This window comes from Alexandromys fortis, unplaced genomic scaffold (genome assembly GCF_014885135.2).
Source record: "Alexandromys fortis isolate MF-2015 unplaced genomic scaffold, M_Fortis_MF-2015_v1.1 scaffold_36, whole genome shotgun sequence".
Taxonomy (NCBI): domain Eukaryota; kingdom Metazoa; phylum Chordata; class Mammalia; order Rodentia; family Cricetidae; genus Alexandromys; species Alexandromys fortis.
The window spans coordinates 4359133-4376518 of record NW_026067915.1 but is presented as its reverse complement, the minus strand read 5'-3'; the positions used below and the strand labels follow the sequence as shown (position 1 = coordinate 4376518).

The 17386-nt window shown below is 51.4% G+C and overlaps 1 protein-coding gene and 1 pseudogene across 7 annotated transcripts in view; one reads left to right on the top strand and one right to left on the bottom strand.

Moving 5' to 3' along the window:
- The window catches only part of Tmem108 (transmembrane protein 108), a 297548-nt gene extending 280187 nt beyond the window's left edge, over nucleotides 1–17361 (top strand). For all 7 annotated transcript variants that reach the window (XM_050139493.1, XM_050139491.1, XM_050139496.1 and 4 more), the window contains 3 exons: nucleotides 1075–2472; nucleotides 10734–10888; nucleotides 15533–17361. In XM_050139493.1, coding sequence (XP_049995450.1) covers nucleotides 1075–2472; nucleotides 10734–10888; nucleotides 15533–15655 — 1676 coding nt within the window. In that variant the 3' untranslated portion in view covers nucleotides 15656–17361. The remainder of the gene's footprint in view (nucleotides 1–1074; nucleotides 2473–10733; nucleotides 10889–15532) is intronic.
- Nucleotides 11729–11801, bottom strand: LOC126500064 (uncharacterized; annotated as a pseudogene).
- Nucleotides 17362–17386: the final 25 nt, after the last annotated feature.

Sequence of the window (17386 nt, the reverse complement as noted above, 5' to 3'; positions counted from 1 at the left end):
AGGGTTTCTCTGTGTAGCTTTGGAGCCTATCCTAGAACTCGGTCTATAGACTAGGCTGGCCTCAAACTCACAGAGATCCACCTGCCTCTGCCTCCTGAATGCTGGGATTAAAGGCGTGCACCAGCACTGCCTAGAGGTGCTGCAATTTTATAAACATTTATATTTAGGAAGGCTTTCAAACTCACGGAATTTTATGCTTTTGCATTTTCTCAATAAACTTATAAGGCATCCATCGTTACACAGCCCTCTTTGTATTGTTTTAAAGGGCTCCTCTACTCAAAAAGGCCAAGCAGTACCAATGTGGACTTCAAGTTCAGCTACAGGAGGAACCACGGGGAAAGCACTTGACAACAAACCCCCAGTAGCCAATGGTCTTTCTTCAGCATTTTCCATCCCAGACTCTACTATGGTGTTAGGGAAGCTAGCTCCGATTGCCCTTCTCTGGACCCATGCCCTCTTCTACCCATCCTGCCCCTATGGCACCAGGGCATCATTGCTTTACTTGAGAGTCTGCCCTGTTTGTACTCTAGAGTGCCAGGAAGGGAAGTGTGGAGTAAGTGAATCTGAATGAGCAGGGGGCTGACATTGGCACTGTGTTCTTGTTCAAGAAAAGGAATAGGAGTTGGTAAGCTCTCCCACCCAAGCCTTCCCCCAGTTGGCTCTGAGTGGCTCAGGGTTCAGGCTGGCCTTGACTACTCCCCAGCTGGCGGGTGGCATAGAAGTGACAAGCCTCCCAGGCTCCCCGTCCCCTTCCAAGACAGTGTACTGAGGCAGAGGGATGGTGGGAATTAGAGAAAGAGAAAAAGGGTGGGATTGGATGGTCTGGTTGCCTCAGGATCACCTGGTGCTGCTGTCTTTTGGATAAGTAGCATCCTTCCTCCCTCTGTGGAGACGTCCCCCAGCTGTGCATGCAGTTCTTATGGCTCAGAGTGCCAGGTTGCCCATGTGGCCTGAGGAATGCTCCAGATAGCCTTCCTGCATCCCCAGGGCTTCCTCAGAGTCCTCAGTGAGGATGGCCTGGCTGTGAGTAACACCTTTGTTCCTCACCGCTCTCCTCTCTCTCTCCCCGTCCAGGCTTTCTCCTGACCTTGGCACTGACCAAAGCACTGGTACTCGCTGTCCAGGAACCATCTCCCAGGGAATCTTTGCAGACCCTTCCCTCAGGCAGCCCTCCAGGCACCATGGTGACAGCCCCTCGCAGCTCTACCAGACTCTCCTCCGTGGTGACACTGAACCCCAAACCTGATGGACGCACCTCGCAGGCTGCAGCTACTATGGAAACAACCGCATCTCATCCAGAAAGGCAGCCTCCTACAGACACCACATCCACTGTTGTGACAGCTGCCGTCCCCCATCCTGAAAGCCCTCTGCCCACAGGTTCCCCTCCAGCTGCCATGGCAACCACATCCTCCCACTCAGAGGGCCGCCCCCCAGGGGATGCTGCCCCCACCATCCTGCCAACAAAGCCAGCAGGAGCCACCAACCGCCCCACAGTGTCCCCACGGGCCACCACTCGTAGGCCCCCCAGACCCCCAGGCTCTTCCAGGAAGGGGGCTGGTGGTTCATCTCGTCCTATCCTACCTGTACCCAGTGGCCACTCAGCAAGGAAGGAAGGCCAGAGGGGACGAAATCAGAGCTCAACACACCTGGGGCAGAAGCGTCCTCTGGGGAAAATTTTCCAGATCTACAAGGGTAACTTTTCGGGGTCCGTGGAGCCGGACCCCTCTGCTCTTACCAACAGGACCCCACTTTGGGGCTACTCCTCTTCACCGCAGCCCCAGACCGTGTCTCCAACCACAGCACCCAGAAGCACCTTGTGGGTTCCTCCCACGACCCTGGTACCTGTGAAGGACAAGCCAGGCCTTATCAGAGCCAACCAGGGGAGTGGCCCCACATCTACCAGCCCAGCAGGGGAACCGGATGCCACAGCAGCCTCAGGTGTCCCTGCCAGTACACAGCCTGCCCCAGTGCCTTCTCAGCGCCCTCATGGTGACGTGCAGGACAGCCCTAGCCACAGTGACTCTTGGCTTGCTGTCACCCCTGACACTGACAGACCCCTGTCTGCCAGCTCTGGGGTCTTCACGGCTGCCACGGGGCCCACCCAGGCTGCCTTTGATGCCAGTGTCTCAGTCCCTTCCCAGGGCGTCCCTCAGGGAGCATCGGCAACCCCTCAGGCCCCAACCTGGCCCTCTGGGGTCTCGGAAAGCACTGTTTCTCCAGTTGAGGAGAAGGACGAGGCCTCCCCCACAACAACCGACAGTGGACCGAGACCGCTTTCCACAGTGCCGTCCACAGCCACAGGCAACTTCCTCAACCGCCTGGTCCCTGCTGGGACCTGGAAGCCAGGAACAGTGGGCAACATCTCCCACGTGGCTGAAGGGGACAAGCCCCAGCACAGAGCCACCATCTGCTTGAGCAAGATGGATATTGCCTGGGTCATCTTGGCCATCAGTGTGCCCATCTCTTCCTGCTGTAAGTACCCAGCTCTCTTCCCTCCTTTCTCTTGTCAGCTTTCCCATCCCCCAGATCCTCTTGCCCTTTGAGTTGGGTAGCCCCACAGAGTGAACTGCAGAAAACCCCAGATCCCCAGCAAATGAGACAGCACAGGAAGAATCATGGCCCACCCATCCCTCCTGGTCCCAGCCCTAGCTCATAAAGCCCCAATTCCCAGAGCTGGCTAGCCACATGTGTTATAGAAACACCAGACTAAGAGACTTGGCTGGCCTAGGATCCAGGTGTTATGGAGTGGGTGGCAGGGCTGCAGCCCTTGCCTGAAGCATCGGTCCTTCCTGCCTAGAGTTCTGTTGAGTACCCCTGTGTCAAGAAACTGCGTACCATAGGTGACAATTGGCCACGGAGCATTAACGGGCTACAGGTGGAAAAGTCATCACTGTTGTTCCCCACTTCTCCACCTTGTCTTTCCTCTCCCCTCCACCTCTCCCCCACTTCCCCTGAGACAAAGCATCCATGTGCTGGGAAATCCCTTCAGCCTTGGCCAACGCACAGTTCTCAACGCATGGGCTGAATTAAGGCCTCAGAGTTCCGCAGATTTAATTCTTCTCCATCCCTACACTACCCAGCCTGCTTTACCCTTCCATAGTCATGTGCACTCTGTGTCCTCTGGACCTTATAGTTCTCTGCTCCATGACCACCAGCATCTCTCTGCAGCATCCTGTCCCTCTGAGAGGGAGGCGTCAGGAGATGTTCAAGAACCCACTATACAGGGTCTCTCAGAACCTTAAGCCCTCCTTTATGACTTTCTATGTCACACTCTGTCCTCAGAGGATCTTCACAGGACTTGACCCTACCCTACCTCACACCGCGTGCTCCTCAGTCCCCCAGACAGCCTGTTCTCTGACCTATCATTTGAGGTTCTCAAGAGAGCTGGGCAGAAAGTCTGCCTTGTCCTTTTTACACTGTAGTCCCTAAGTGTTGTTCACCCCAGTCCCAGAGGCATTGGGGTGTCTGGCTTATTGGGGAACAGAATTCTTGGCCCAAGCTCCTCATCCGTGACCCTCAGGGTCTCCTTCATAGAACTGCCTTGCCCAAACCTACTATATATCTGCCACCTCTGAATGGTCATCACTTTACCCCTGGTCCCCTAGAAGTGCAGCTTTCCATACATGCTCAAGCACACCAAGAAAGTCAGCGGGGACCACTTCAGCCACACTAACAGAGCCTGTGCCCGCATTGACCCTGTTGGCTAATCAGGCTTCGGTCACCCTCTGAACTAACCTTGGTCTTAAATGAAGCCCCGAGGCTTCCCACAGGGAAGCTGTGAAGCCAGGACGCCACCCTTCCCTCGCGTCACAGGCCAGCACAGAACGCTTAGGCCCTTACCGTGGCCGGGTTTCCACTCGTCAGTTCACTGAAGCACCTCTTCTCCCAGCTTTGCTGAAAACCCTTGTGTCAGGGCTGGAAAGGCACTCCTGCTCCAGGACCCAGTGCAGGGAACATGTAAAGTTGGCGATGTCCCATGCTCCATGGGGGCAGCTCTATTGTCTGTGGTGGGAACACATGTGATGTTTAAGCTGTTCTTACCTGTTTCTAAAAGAGGGATGACATGGAGGAAAGATAGCACTATTGATAAGCAGATAATAGAAAAGCAATCCCTTCTCACATCAGTAATCTCCCAGTGTGTCGGATGCTCTAGTTTACAGTCAGAGCTCTAGGTATGTTTTATTCTATCCCTACGCTGTCTACACAAAATAAGTACACACAGCGCCGAGGCAGCAGAAGACTTTGGTCTGCCCACGCTCTACCCTTGAGTTGGAAAACTGATGTCAACCAAGGCAGGAACCGAGACACAGCCTCAAACTGCATCTCAAGGACAATTCAGAGCTACAAGAGCAGCCTTCAGGTTCTGGGGGGCGGGGGTAGGACACCCTTTCTAAGAGCTGATTTTGTTCATGCTGGACTTTCTTAGCCCCGTGACTGTGAAAGACAGCAGGGCCTACTTTCTTGGCATTTCTGCATTTGCACAGGCGGTCCCTCACTCCTACCTGGGTCCAGGCCGCCTCTACATCAACGCTGGTGTCCTATGGGCAATCCTTGACCAGAACCAGGGAATATTCAGAGTATCTGTCCAATCTCAGAGCCCTAGGTGCTGCTCACAGAAATACCTGTCTGGGATGTTCCCATAGTCCTGCCCTACCTATCTAGGGAGCACACAAGCTGAGCTCCTCCTCAAGACCCATGTTCCAACCTTCCCTACTGTCTTTGTACCCCAAGGCTACTCTACAGCCCTCACAGTGGATCCCATCCCTTGCCAGACTGTCAAGTATTCCCAGCAGTCTGGCTGTAGCAAAGTGTGAATGTAGACTTTATCGCCTCTAGCGAAGGGGCTAGGAGACAAGCCAGGTTGTGCGGAGCAGTGGGGAACTTGACCGTAGCTGTGCTTTCTCCACCCCATGCTTCCTTGTCTTAGGATGATTTCCCCTGGTTCTAGTGGAAGTCGGTGATGAGAAGAGTGAATTCTGAGCCCGCACATGGATGCAGGGTCAGCAGCTCACCCGCCTTCCCTATCACAAGCCCTCCCAGTGGCTGGAAGGGAAGGGCACCAGTGTGCCAGGGTTGAGAAGTGCTTTGTCTCCTGAGCCCTGCCAGACACTCTCTGCCAACTATGTTTCAGATGTGCTGAGAACTGAAATTGATTGGCTCCAGGCCACTGTGAACCAGGGCCAGGAGCCCTGTGGCTGCTATGCAGGTCTCTGCTGCCACCATCAGGATGCATAGAACACGCAGCCTCCTGTTGGCAGCCTCTGGCCTGCCATTGGTCACTGCTCACCAGTAGGTATTCCGGGCTGTCACGGAACCCTCTGGAGGCTCCGCTGAGCTCCCTGGCCTGTCTCACATGGTTGCATGTTTTCTCCCAGCCACCCTCATGAGAAGGCTGGAGCTTTGGAGAGGATTAGATAAAGAAGCCAGGGACACTGCAGGCATGCTGCACCACCAATCCAAATTCAACCTGACAGGGCCAAGGAGAGCCGCTCCCTGACCTTAGCAATGCACCTTGCCCCCAAACAGGGCTTCTTCTAGACTCTGGGCCATTTGTGCAATATTCCAAGGGTGACATGTTATAAAGACCATAATTCTTGGCTGTGTTTATTTATACCTACATGTGCATTGTGTGTGTGTGTGTGAGAGAGAGAGAGAGTGTGAGAGAGAGAGAGAGAGAGAGAGAGAGAGAGAGAGAGAGAGAATGTTTACTCGCAGAACCTAATGGCTTTGTCATTACCGTTTAAGAAAACTTGGGTTAGATTGATTCTTACCAAGCAGCAGAGAAGACTGACCCAAAGGAAGTGTGGCTGGGTTCCTGGTATCCTTATGATGATGGACCAATGGGAAGAGAAGATACAGAGGTGGCTGCAGCAAGGCAGAGTTGTCCATGGATTGTCATCCAGCCCATAACCCTGTCAAGATAAAATAGCTACCTCTGGGCTTCAAGGTAGTGTCCCCTGCTAGACTTCTAAACACCCAGTTCCCACATGTCAGGATAAGGAGCCAGACACTAAGCCACGAGTTTCCTTAGGCACAGGAGCTGAAACCCATCCCAGTCCCCATCTGTGGCCACTTGAGTACTTTATGGAGTGCCCTGCAACCCTAAAAATGGCTTGTGGTAAACACACCTGCCCATGCACCCAGCTCTAACCTCTCTTTGCTGTGGACTTACTTATCCAAGAGAAGAGAAAGCACCAGAACGTAGGTTGAAAGAGGTGTCTGCTGCATTCGTTCAGGTCCCTCTAAGAGGGAGGCACCAAGATGGAATCAGGCTTGCAAGGCAGTACAACTATAAAACACCCAGGAAGAGCTGGAGCAAGCAAGACAAACCATATGCAGCAATACAGGCCTCATGCCATGGGGAAATAATGAGGCCTCTCAGAATAATAATAATATTCTCAGAAATAATAATCTGAGAGTGTTTCTCCTGGGCCAATGGGAGGCCTGGAGCTATAGAGGGACCCTAAGGGACTGAGCATGCTTTGTACCCCTGCCATAGTCAGTCATGATGTAGGCATCTGGGAATCATGGCCTAGACACAGGGATGTTGCTGAATCTGGAGGGGCAGTAGAATGTGGGCAGGGCTTTTCCACACTTGTAATGCCACCTCCAGGCCCCATGAAAATCTGGACCATGCATGCACTTAAGAGTCTGGTGGGGAAGATGCTCAAGAAATGGCAGTGTGAAGGGGTGGCTGTTCTTCGCCTCCTGGGTATTTACAGTGCATGTTCCAACAGACCCAGCAGCTGGCAATTCAGCAGGTATTGGAAAAGGATGGGTCTCCTGGGGGACCTGTGGGCTTGGATTACCACGGCTTATCACCCACAAGGTCCTGTCATGTGAACCCTGTACCCAGGGCTCAAACTTTATACCAGTGCCTCTTCTTCCTGTCCCAGAATGTTCCTGGGGAAGCCAAGAGAGCTTGCTTCACTCTCAGGGCTGTTCTAGAACTGCAGGACAGAGGAGCCCCACTCATTCCCTGTAGATTCTCGGTGTCTGTCACCTTTGGAGACATGAAGTAGTTGGTTCTTTGGCTAAATGGAGACATGGCTCACACTCTGTGTTCGCTGCGTAGCTTACAAAGGACTTCTAAGGCCACACCGTGTGTTTCTCTAGCGTTTAGTAGACAGACAATAAGCATCTACTTGAAGTTTACCAAAACCAGGTTCAAGGTGTGTGGTCTCGGTCAACGTTAACTTCAGGGGCCTTCAGTTACTCTTCCCGTGCCATGCCTTTCGCGCACAGTGATGGCGTGGGTTGAAGAGGCCTGTAAACTCCATAGTGCTGAGTGCGTATTAGACTCCCTAAGTCCCGGCTGTACTTTCCTCTCCTGGATAAAAGGCCAGACCACTGACCTCAAAGTTCCAAGCAGAGCTAGAGTATTAGCCTTGCCCCTGACTCCTGGAGCCCAGCGCATCTGTCTACAGCTCTCCTGTAGAAGGTTCGTGAGAAACAGAGGCCACCACCCCTCCCACAGACAGGACTGCCACACTTTGCAGAGACAGGCTTCAGAGGCAGCTGCAGTCTGGCATCCTAGACACAGCAATGTGTAGTTGGTTATTTCTACTCTTTACTCTTTGAGGGGGCCCTCCACCCAGCTCCCAAATAAATACACACAGGAAGCTTATTATTACTTATAAACACCCAGTCTTAACTTGGCTTATTTCTTGCTGGCTTTCTTAAATTATCCTGTCTACCTTTTGCCTCTGGGCTCTTATCCTTCTCTATTCTATTTACCTTTCTTTCCTTCTTACTCTGTGGCTGGCTGTGTAGCTGGGTGGCTGGCCCCTGGTATCCTCCTCTCCTTTTCTTGCTCCTTGACCTCCTCTTCCCAGATTTCTCCTCATATTTTTTTCTCTCTGCCTGCCAGTCCCACTTATTTTTCTCTCCTGCCTGGCTATTGACTGTTCAGCTCTTTATTAGACAATCAGGTGTTTTAGGCAGGCAAACTAACACAGCTTCACAGAGCTAAACAAATGCAACATGAAAGAATGCAACACATCTTTGCATCATTAAACAAATGCTCCACAGCATAAACAAATGTAACACACCTTCAACTGATAATTCCACAACAGCAGTGAGCATGCTCAGCCAGCTCGGCAGCATGGCCTTGGGAAGTTCATCTCTCTGGATTTCGACTCCCTGCTTTTCAGACTAAGAATAACAGAGGGGAAAAAAATCGCCAGATACTGGGCAGAATTCTGCTGCATGCAGGAGGTGCATGTGAACTGCACAGAGGTCAAGAGGTCGAGTGTGGTAACTCCCACATCCCTCTCACCCCAGGACTGGGAGTCTCGAAGGCCGTCTCTGCCACTTTGATCTTGCTCGCATACCTGTGGGTCCAAGGCACGGATGCCCCCCTTCCACAGAGACGTGGCTTTTGAGGACATTGTCCCCCGTTTGCAGACTGTGGCACTGAAGTGTGTGATGTGATGTCAGATGTCCTCATAGGCCAGCAAGAGAAAAGTGGCTGTTTCTCCCTGCCAGCTCCCCACTTCCCCCTGGGCTCCAGCTTCTACAGAGCTGAGAAAACCTCTGTCCTCGCTTCTGAATGTTCCTATTTCTGTAGGGAGTTGGCTTTACTAGCGTGAATTGCCCTGACTGCTTCCTCCTTGATGTTTCAGAGGCAGAGACTGGGCTATGAGGGGATAAAGGTAACAAAAAGGGAGGAAAGGGCCCCGTGACAGCCAGCTGTGTTCTTCAGACCATGATGTCTCCCAGCAGAATAAAAAGGTGGCCTAACTGTGCTGTTTCCACATTGGGCTTTGCAGCGCCTCTGCCCCTTCTTTCAAGCAGTGAAGAGAGGGCTTCAGAGGGATTCAGGGGAAAGACAGATCCACAAAATTCAAACAATCTGATGCCAGCCAGTGTCTGAAATCCCCATGAGCCCATTCGGAAGTCCCCTCCATGTGCCAGCGGCTTCTCAAGACACTTTAGAAGCCAGCCTTAGCAAATGGGAAGGAAAGTCCTTCTGTCCAAAGCAGATGTGACAAAATGGAAATGGAAGCTGCCTCCTGACCTTGTTTAGAGATGATCTCCAGAGGGCCAGTGGTGGGGAGGAAAGTGGCAATGTTCGAGGGAACCCCTAGGGCTGGAGCCTGGGCTCTGAGGTCTCAGCTCACATATGCGCCAGCTTCTGCAGCTGCCCTGCATCCTGACAGTGTGCTCAGGCTACATCGCTCAAACCCCTGGACTTTCCGAAGGAGCTGGCCCTCTGCTGCCCCCTGGTGCTGGCCTCTGAACAGAGCTACCTGAGCCCCCTTTCCCAAGCACTGAGAAGCCAGGGACATTCAGGATGTCGGTCAGGTACATACAGCCCTGACTCTTCCCCTTCACTGTGGAAGGTTCTGGTGCTGGTGAACCTAGGCAGTACACACTTACCCCCTCCCTAGCTGCCCCCCATGACATACCACCATTCTGCTGTGAATCTGGACAAGGCACCCCACCTCTTCAACCTCAGATGCTCCTTTGGACCGTACCAAAGCCACTGTTTGCACCTGGTTCATCAACAGAGCCCATGCACACGCCTTCCTCCAGGACTCGAAGAGCTGTGCTGCTGTCCCCTCAGCAGGGTGAGCCCTGGTGTCAACCTCAGGCAGAAACCCAGGTGTTAAAGACCAGAAACTTCAGAGTCCTCACATCCAGATTTGCTCTTAAGCCTATCGATAAAATTACGGTTCTGTCTGAAAAGTATGGGCTCTTCACATTGACTCTTTGAGGTCAGAAGGAAAATTTAAAGCAATCAATATCGATAATGTCCCTGAAATGTAAACCTATATGACTACATGTACACATCTTTTTAAATGAGCCTGGGGGGTTGTCTAATGCATCTCTGTCATCCTCCTGCTTCGGCTGCTGTCTTCCCAAAGAGTGGGGCCCTGAACAGGCACACTGGTCTTTGCGGCAGGTGCTGGGGCGCTCTCCACCAGATGAACAAAGTCCTTGCTTGACACACTGCAGCATTGCAGCAACCAGGAATGTCCACAAAATGCATGCAGCTTCCCTGCCCCAAGCCCGGAGGTACACCTCTCAACCCTGCCCTGGCTTCTCCTCTACCTCCCCACACACTCCCTGCCATATTGCTCCTTTTCTCACACACACCTGGACTGTCTGCACTGTGGTCCCTTCTTTGCACATGCAGGTCCCCAGTCCTGGAACACACTGCCCATTCTGCATGTGGCCAGCTCCTCCCCGTGATGCCAGTTCCCTTGCTATGAGGCCATCACCGGGACTAAATCAGCCTCTCTCACTTGGCCATTTTGTCTTCACTGGGTAGTCATCCGTATTGAAACCACCTGATTGGTCTTCTTACCTCTTCTGCAAGCACACGATAGAATGGATGCTTAGGAAAACAGTGGCGACTATTAACGGTTTCTAGCACACAGTAGGTGCTCAACATAAAGGTAGAGATTGAAAAATCAGCTAAGTGAAGGCTAGCGCAGTTGTTGGAGGGCTTGTCTTACATGCACAAAGCCCTGGTTTCAGTGCCCAGCTCTACTTAAACCAGGCATGGTGACACAGACCTGTGATGGCAGAACTCAGAAGAATCAGAGATTGAAGGCCAGCCTCATTACACAGTGGGCTCAAGGCCAGCCTGGGATAGAGGAGTCTATTCTTTTAAATGATTGAATGTACTAAGTGTCTGGGGACAGTACCCACCTCCTCCGCACCCTGCTGGGGCTTAGGCACTTGTCTCCCCCAACCCTGTTCTCTGACTGGAACTCTCTCCACAGCCGTCCTGTTGACCGTGTGCTGCATGCGGAGGAAGAAGAAGACGGCCAACCCTGAGAACAACCTGAGCTACTGGAACAATGCCATCACCATGGACTACTTCAACAGGCATGCAGTGGAGCTCCCAAGGGAGATCCAGTCCCTGGAGACCTCAGAGGTAACAGCCCCACACCCTCCACAGAGAGAGTACCTGCTCAGCCCTGAGTCCTGGTCCTCTGCAGTGCTCTGTGGGCCAGGAGCTTCTCCTCCTGCCCCAGCCCGACCGAACTCCGGATCTGATTCTGAAGCAAGATCCAGGGGTAATTTCTGCACACCAAAGTCTGGGGAAATGGTTGTCAGTCTGGGAATAAGTGACAAATGTTTACTGAGGAAATGTTTTGTGGCAAGCAGTCTCTGGGGACGGTGAAGATGAATGTATGCTCTCAGGGGACTTCCAATTCTGAGCTGTGGCTGGGCGATGAAGCTTGGTGTCATTCAAAAGCAAACCAAATTAAGAATAGTAACAGATGAAACGCAGGGGGGAAAGCTCCCCCCCCCCCCGCAAGAGGCACAGGGAGGGTTTGGGTTTTGCTAGGTAGGCCGGCAAAGGAAGACAGATGCCTTGGAGATGGTTCAGGAGAGAGATGGGGGGCGGCCGAGCTGAGTTGCTGTGACAGTGTATCTTGCCTACCCTGCACCTCCCTTCTTGGGCCTCTAGGATGAGCTTCAGTAATGGAATACAGCCACATTGTTCCCTTGTTCAAAACCCAGCTGAGCTCCCCACTTAAGGATTAAGGTTTTAGGTGACCTGAGGGAGACCAGCCTCTCTCAAGCCCTCACCACCCCAGCAGCCAACTTTCTGGCCTCACAGGATGCCTGCCCCTTTCTTCCTCATTTAGCAAGCTCCACCCACCCACGCTGGATCTTTCCTTCCTCCGTGGCACCCCTCACAGGTCTGTGTGTGTGAACTGTCCCCTCTCCTACAGTCTTCTCTCCCTCCATGGACCACCCTTTTTTTTCCTTGCACGGGAGCCATGCTAATCGTCTCTGTATTGTTCCAATTTTAGTCTGTGTGCTGGCAAAGGGAGCACCCAGCTCGCCCTCTAACCCACTTTCCCAGCACCGCTGTGCGAGTCTCTGTGTAACCCACCAGGCTGGATGTGGCCCTCTTGCCGGAGCATCAGCGCCCCCCCCCCACTTTCCCATCCTGGTATTTACTCTGTGACTGCCAGTCTGATGTTAACTCAGTATCATGCGCCCCCTTCCTTGGGCCACCTGCTTGCAGTCCCTACTCCTGGCAGCTCCTTCTCAATTTGGGAATATTAAGTCTTAGCTGTCACAGGCTCAGCTTCCATGGCTCCTCTTGTTTCTCTTAGGTGTATGGCGTAATTGCTATTGCTGGAGCACCAGTACCACATTTCTCGTCCGCAGCTCTGATGTCTCCCCTGAACTCAGCCACATAGCAGCCTCACTGAGTCTCAAACTCATTGACCCACTCCTGGCCCCAGCCTCAATCTCACCTGGTGTTCCTAGTGGCATACACGACACTGCTGGTTCCCCTAGCGCCATCTTACATGCTCTCAGCATGTCTGTTGGCAGAGTCTGTAGGTTCTTCCTAAGCTGCTCTCATTCCTGCACATGGCCCTCTCCTCTCTCACACTCTGATGGCTGCAGGTGGCTAGGAGAGCAACCTTCCATCCCCTCACACCTCTGGCAGTAGAGGAGGACAGACACCACATGGGAGCCGGATGACCTCTCAAAAGCATGACCCCATTAGCCTTGGATCCCAGCTCCCGAGTGACTCCTCTCTGCACAGTAACAAGGAGCTAAGGTTGGGTGTAGTGATGCACACCTATGGTCCCAGCACTGGGGTAGCAGAGGTAGGAAGAGCAGAAGTCCAAGCTACTTAGCTACTTTGGGAGTTCAAGGTCAGCATGGGCTGCAGGAGACACAACACACACATACAATGACAGGTTGGGAGAGAAAGAGTGGGAGGGGGGAGGAGGAAGAGAGAGGGAGAGATCTCTAGAGCCCATGTGAAAATCTTAGTGTGGTGATGTACAAGCTTGCCTGCACTTGGCCAGTGGAGACAGGATTCCTGGGACTTCCTGGCCAGCCAGCCTAGTCTAATCATCAAGCTCCCAGTTCCCAGTGAAAGATCCTGTTTTGAGCTGACTCCTGTGAACCACCACCTGCAGCTGACTTCTTACACAACCCAGGTTGACTATACACATGTACATATATGTACATGCGCATACACACACACAAAGCCCAGTTCCTCTTTCCAGTCCCTTCATGAGCTGGTCTCACAGCTAATCCCCAGTCTCTCCTAGCCCTCCTGGGCTCTTTGCTCTGCACAGAAAGCCCATGACCCACAAGAGCTTTGCTCTTAAGCTTAGCTGGACCTCTGCCCCTAACGCCTATATTACTTCCTGCAGGTCTCTCTAAGGAGCCCTTCTGCCCTAAACCCATTTAGAGCCACGCCCTCATACTCTTCCCCATCCCTGCTTGCCTTCTCCTTATAGTCCTGCTCACCAGGAGCATTGCAGACTAGGGTTCTGTGGACATGTTTGTCTTCCTCTCCTTGTGAAATACAAGGAGGGCCCTGGGGGAAGAACCTTGTTTGTTGAACTCCTTCCTCCCTCCGTTCCCAGCATCTAGACCTGTGCCTGGCCCGGCCCATGGTGGTCTGCAGCAAACATACAGTAGATGAACCATGCATGAAAAAGACCACCATGACCCACCCTACTCGGTTCAGAGCCTACCACAGTAGTTACTCAATAAAAGGTAATCAAAGAGCCGGTAGCAAGACAGGCTTCGTGAAGGGTCTTCATTTAGGTGAGAGGCCAGCACGCATTTTTCTTACAGTAAGTGGAAAATCTGAGAAAAGTTTGAATCTGGGCTGTGAAGCTTAAATTTCTTATATTTTTCTCTGCAAATGAGGAAATGACCACTGAAGAGCAGAACCCATGAACATATTGTAGAAAAGTTCCACTTGTAGGACTGAGAGGAATGGGAGCTGGGGCTCCTGATCTAAAGTCAGCACCAGGCCAGGGGACTCCCAGGAGAAGGGCTGCCTGGCCAGTCTCACGAACAGAAGGCACCACAAAAACCACACAAGAAGTATGCCAGATTTGGCTTCAGAGTGCGCCCTTGCCCCCCACCCCCAGCCCCTCCAGTCTACTTTGGTTCTGCTATATTTCTGAAAGGACTATGAACTGTTCCAATGCACAAAACTTATGCTGTGTGTGGTCAAAATATAGGTCACTTGGCCAGGATAGAAGCTGCTGGGGCCATCCATGCCCTGTAGACCATAGGATGATTTCTTTCTACATCCTCAGACATGCACTTGCCATCCAGATGCTCCCGCATGCCTTGCCTAAGAAAGCACCTGTGCCTGACTCCCATCCTGCTTTGATGATAAAGTAGCTACACACTAGAATGGCAGATCACAGTGCCCAAGGGAGCTTGACTACTTTTCTGGTTTTTCATCCTTTTCCTCTCTCCCTCCCTTTCCTTCCTGCTCCCCTTCCCCCTTTATGTCTTGGTTACTTCCTAAATACCTTTCTTTTTTCATGTAGTACCCCCCCCATACATCCCCTATCCATATTCACCACTGGTCCATACTTGCCCCATTAAAACTGTAAAGCGATACAAGCCAGATTTCAACCTCCAAACCCCTCATAGCTCAGCCCAAGAGCACAGAAAAGGACTTCTCTTCTCTGGTGAGAAGAGCCAGGCTTCTATGCACCCTTCTGGAGGGACATGCCTGTCTCCTGAAAAGACATTTTCTCAACAACACAGTTTCCTCTTCTCCCGACCACCCACTGAAGCAGCCAGTGCTCCTCCTCAGGAACTGTCTGTTGTCTGTTGTATTTAAAGATAAACATCAGAGAATAAACTGTGGCTTCATAACCGAAGCTGTTCCTGAGAAGTCTAGCCCGGGCCAGAAGTCAAGCAGAGGCTTGTTGCTGCGCTGTGAGTTCACTTGCCTTGAAATGGCCTGGACATTCTAAGACTTTGGTGGTTTGGCATTTACTCAGGTGATTGCTGGTCTGTCTTTTCCCTAAGTTAATATCTGAGGACCCAGGAACTGTCATGAGTAGCCCACAAGTGTTTGTAGTCCCTGGTAGCTGAGATGGAAACCCTGTCGAAGCCTCATAATCTCGAGTCCCTTCTGAGTGGCATGAGGGCCTAGTTAAAGGCTTTTCCACCCCGGGGCTTAGCAGACAGGTTGAGAGTAAGGAGTGAGGGGTAGTGTTCTTTGTTTTCATTTACCACATAGGGCACTGATGGAGTCTGTCCACGTGGGTGCTTGTGTTGTTGATTCTCACCAGTCTGAGGGGGCGGGGCTTAAGTGGAGGCTGAACTGCGCTCTGAAGACTGGTGGGCCTGTGAGACTCTGAAGTGTAGCATGGGTGGTACCCATAGTTGTATTTGGGCGGGGGGGGGGGGGGGGGGGGGGGCGGGGAATTTTCAGGAGGAATAGGCAGGAAGTAAAGTCTGGAGTCCAAGGACATCAACCGAAAGAGATTGCTAAGACAGTAGAGAGAGAGAGAGAGAGAGAGAGAGAGAGAGAGAGAGAGAGAGAGAGAGAGAGAGAGAGGCACATGCATGTGTACCTGTGCATATGTGTGTTTATTTTCTTATTGTGTGCTTACTTGCCTGATTTGTTGAGCTCAGGCTGGCCTTGAACTTACAATCCTCTGGAGTGCTGGGGTTATGTGTGCTACCACACCTGGCTATACCTGTGCATTTCTTGAAGAGCAATCAGCCCTCATTCCATCCCCAGCTCACACCATCTTCCTTGCTCTCTCCCCAGGACCAGCTCTCCGAGCCCCGCTCCCCAGCCAATGGAGACTATCGAGACACTGGGATGGTCCTTGTGAACCCCTTCTGCCAGGAAACACTGTTCGTGGGAACGGATCAAGTTTCTGAGATCTAGATGCAGCAGCCTCTGTGTTGCCACTCCCTATTTTTTGTCTCTAAATTATAAATATACAAATATATATATTATAAATATAACCTTTGTGTAACCCTGACTTAATAAGAAACATTTTCAGCTTTTTTTCTTAAGAATTGTCAACATCTTTTTTACAAGTGTGGTTTAAAAAAAAATTTACAGAATGACCCATGGCTTTATAAAATAAAGGTATTTCTAAGCAAAGCAGTTGCACTGATTGCTTCTCTTGGCTGTTCTGGGCACATAGGGGTCCCAGGAGCCCTGGGCAGGTGAGGAAAGAGACCAATCCCCCATGGAAGCTGAATGACTTGATGGCCAAGGGAGTGGTCCTTTGTGTGTCCCTGAAGCTCTGGTTCCCTCGACTCAATATGTCTGCATTTCCTGTCTCCATGTGTGTATACTAGTGGCGAGAACTGGGGAGCCAAAGCAGAAGACGCAGGCAAGCGTACAAAACAGAAGGGAACTTGCCACCCTGGAGCCTCACTGTGCCATCTCTGAATGTCAAGTTGTAATGGATCTATGGGAGACATCAAGGCATCATGGGGTTCCAAGGCCCCTTATATCACCCCACAGGGTGCTCCCACCCTGCTAGAACAAACAGGACTGCATTTGTTTAGCAAGAAAGTGCTCCCTAGAAACCCTTCCCTGCATCCCTTTCCAATGCCTCCCCCTCGCCCTGGACCCTATGCCTCTCTTCCTAGGAAGATGGATGCAGAGACCAGCCTTGGGGCTGTACCACACTTGATCTTCCCTGTTCAAGGGACAAGTATTTGTTGAGATTCTGTATTGCTCTCTCTGAAGGCAATGATGTTATGACCCCTGAGAAACCGGTCTATAAAGAAAGCCTGGTGTAGAACTATTTTTTTTAACCTTTTCCATTAAATCTCTAAAGAAAAAGATTGCCAAATGAATCGCTCGAGAGAAGTGCCATTCTGTCTACAGGCAGAAGCACTGCCCATGAACTTGCTATCAGCTTTCACTGTCCCCTGCCTCCCGGCTCTTGCTCCCCTGGGTCCAGGTCCAACTGCATTCCCAGCTCACACTGTGCCCAGTGTGGTCAATAGGGAGCAGACCCTGAGAGACCCAGAGGGGCCGCGGGAGGCAGCCGCTTTCTCTCTTCCCTTCCTAGCCCACCGTGGCTAGAAATCCAACTTCTTCAATGCCCCCTTAAAAGAAAAATAGTTTGATAGTATATTTTGAATATAGATGTTCTTATTGTCAGATTGGGACTTGAATTGACTGTTGATTTCGATGTCTGTGTTGTTGCTGTGGTCTTCTTACCACGACTTCCTCTCCTCCTCCATTCTCCTTTCAGACAGAAAGGCGGCCTTCAGAATTAACATGTGTTCTCAATGTTGTGTGGACCTACTGAACATGAGTCTGCTTGTCTCTTTTCAAAGACTTCATCCCACAAACGCAGCAGGTTAAATGTCGTGCCGAGACTCGCTCTCTCACGTGTTGCTGTCTGACCTTAACCTTATCATAATATTTCTGTTAGCTATTGCATTGACTATGCCAATGTGTGTGAGTATATATAGAGAAAACTTGTTTGTAAAGTAAAATTTATATATAATATATGTCAAAGATACATATGTTATATATACATTTGTGGATGTATGACTTATTTTTCCGTATCCACAGAATTCAGCTACCATGTATATATAAATAAACTTATTTTATTACCCAGAGGAGCAAGTTGCTAATACATTTTGC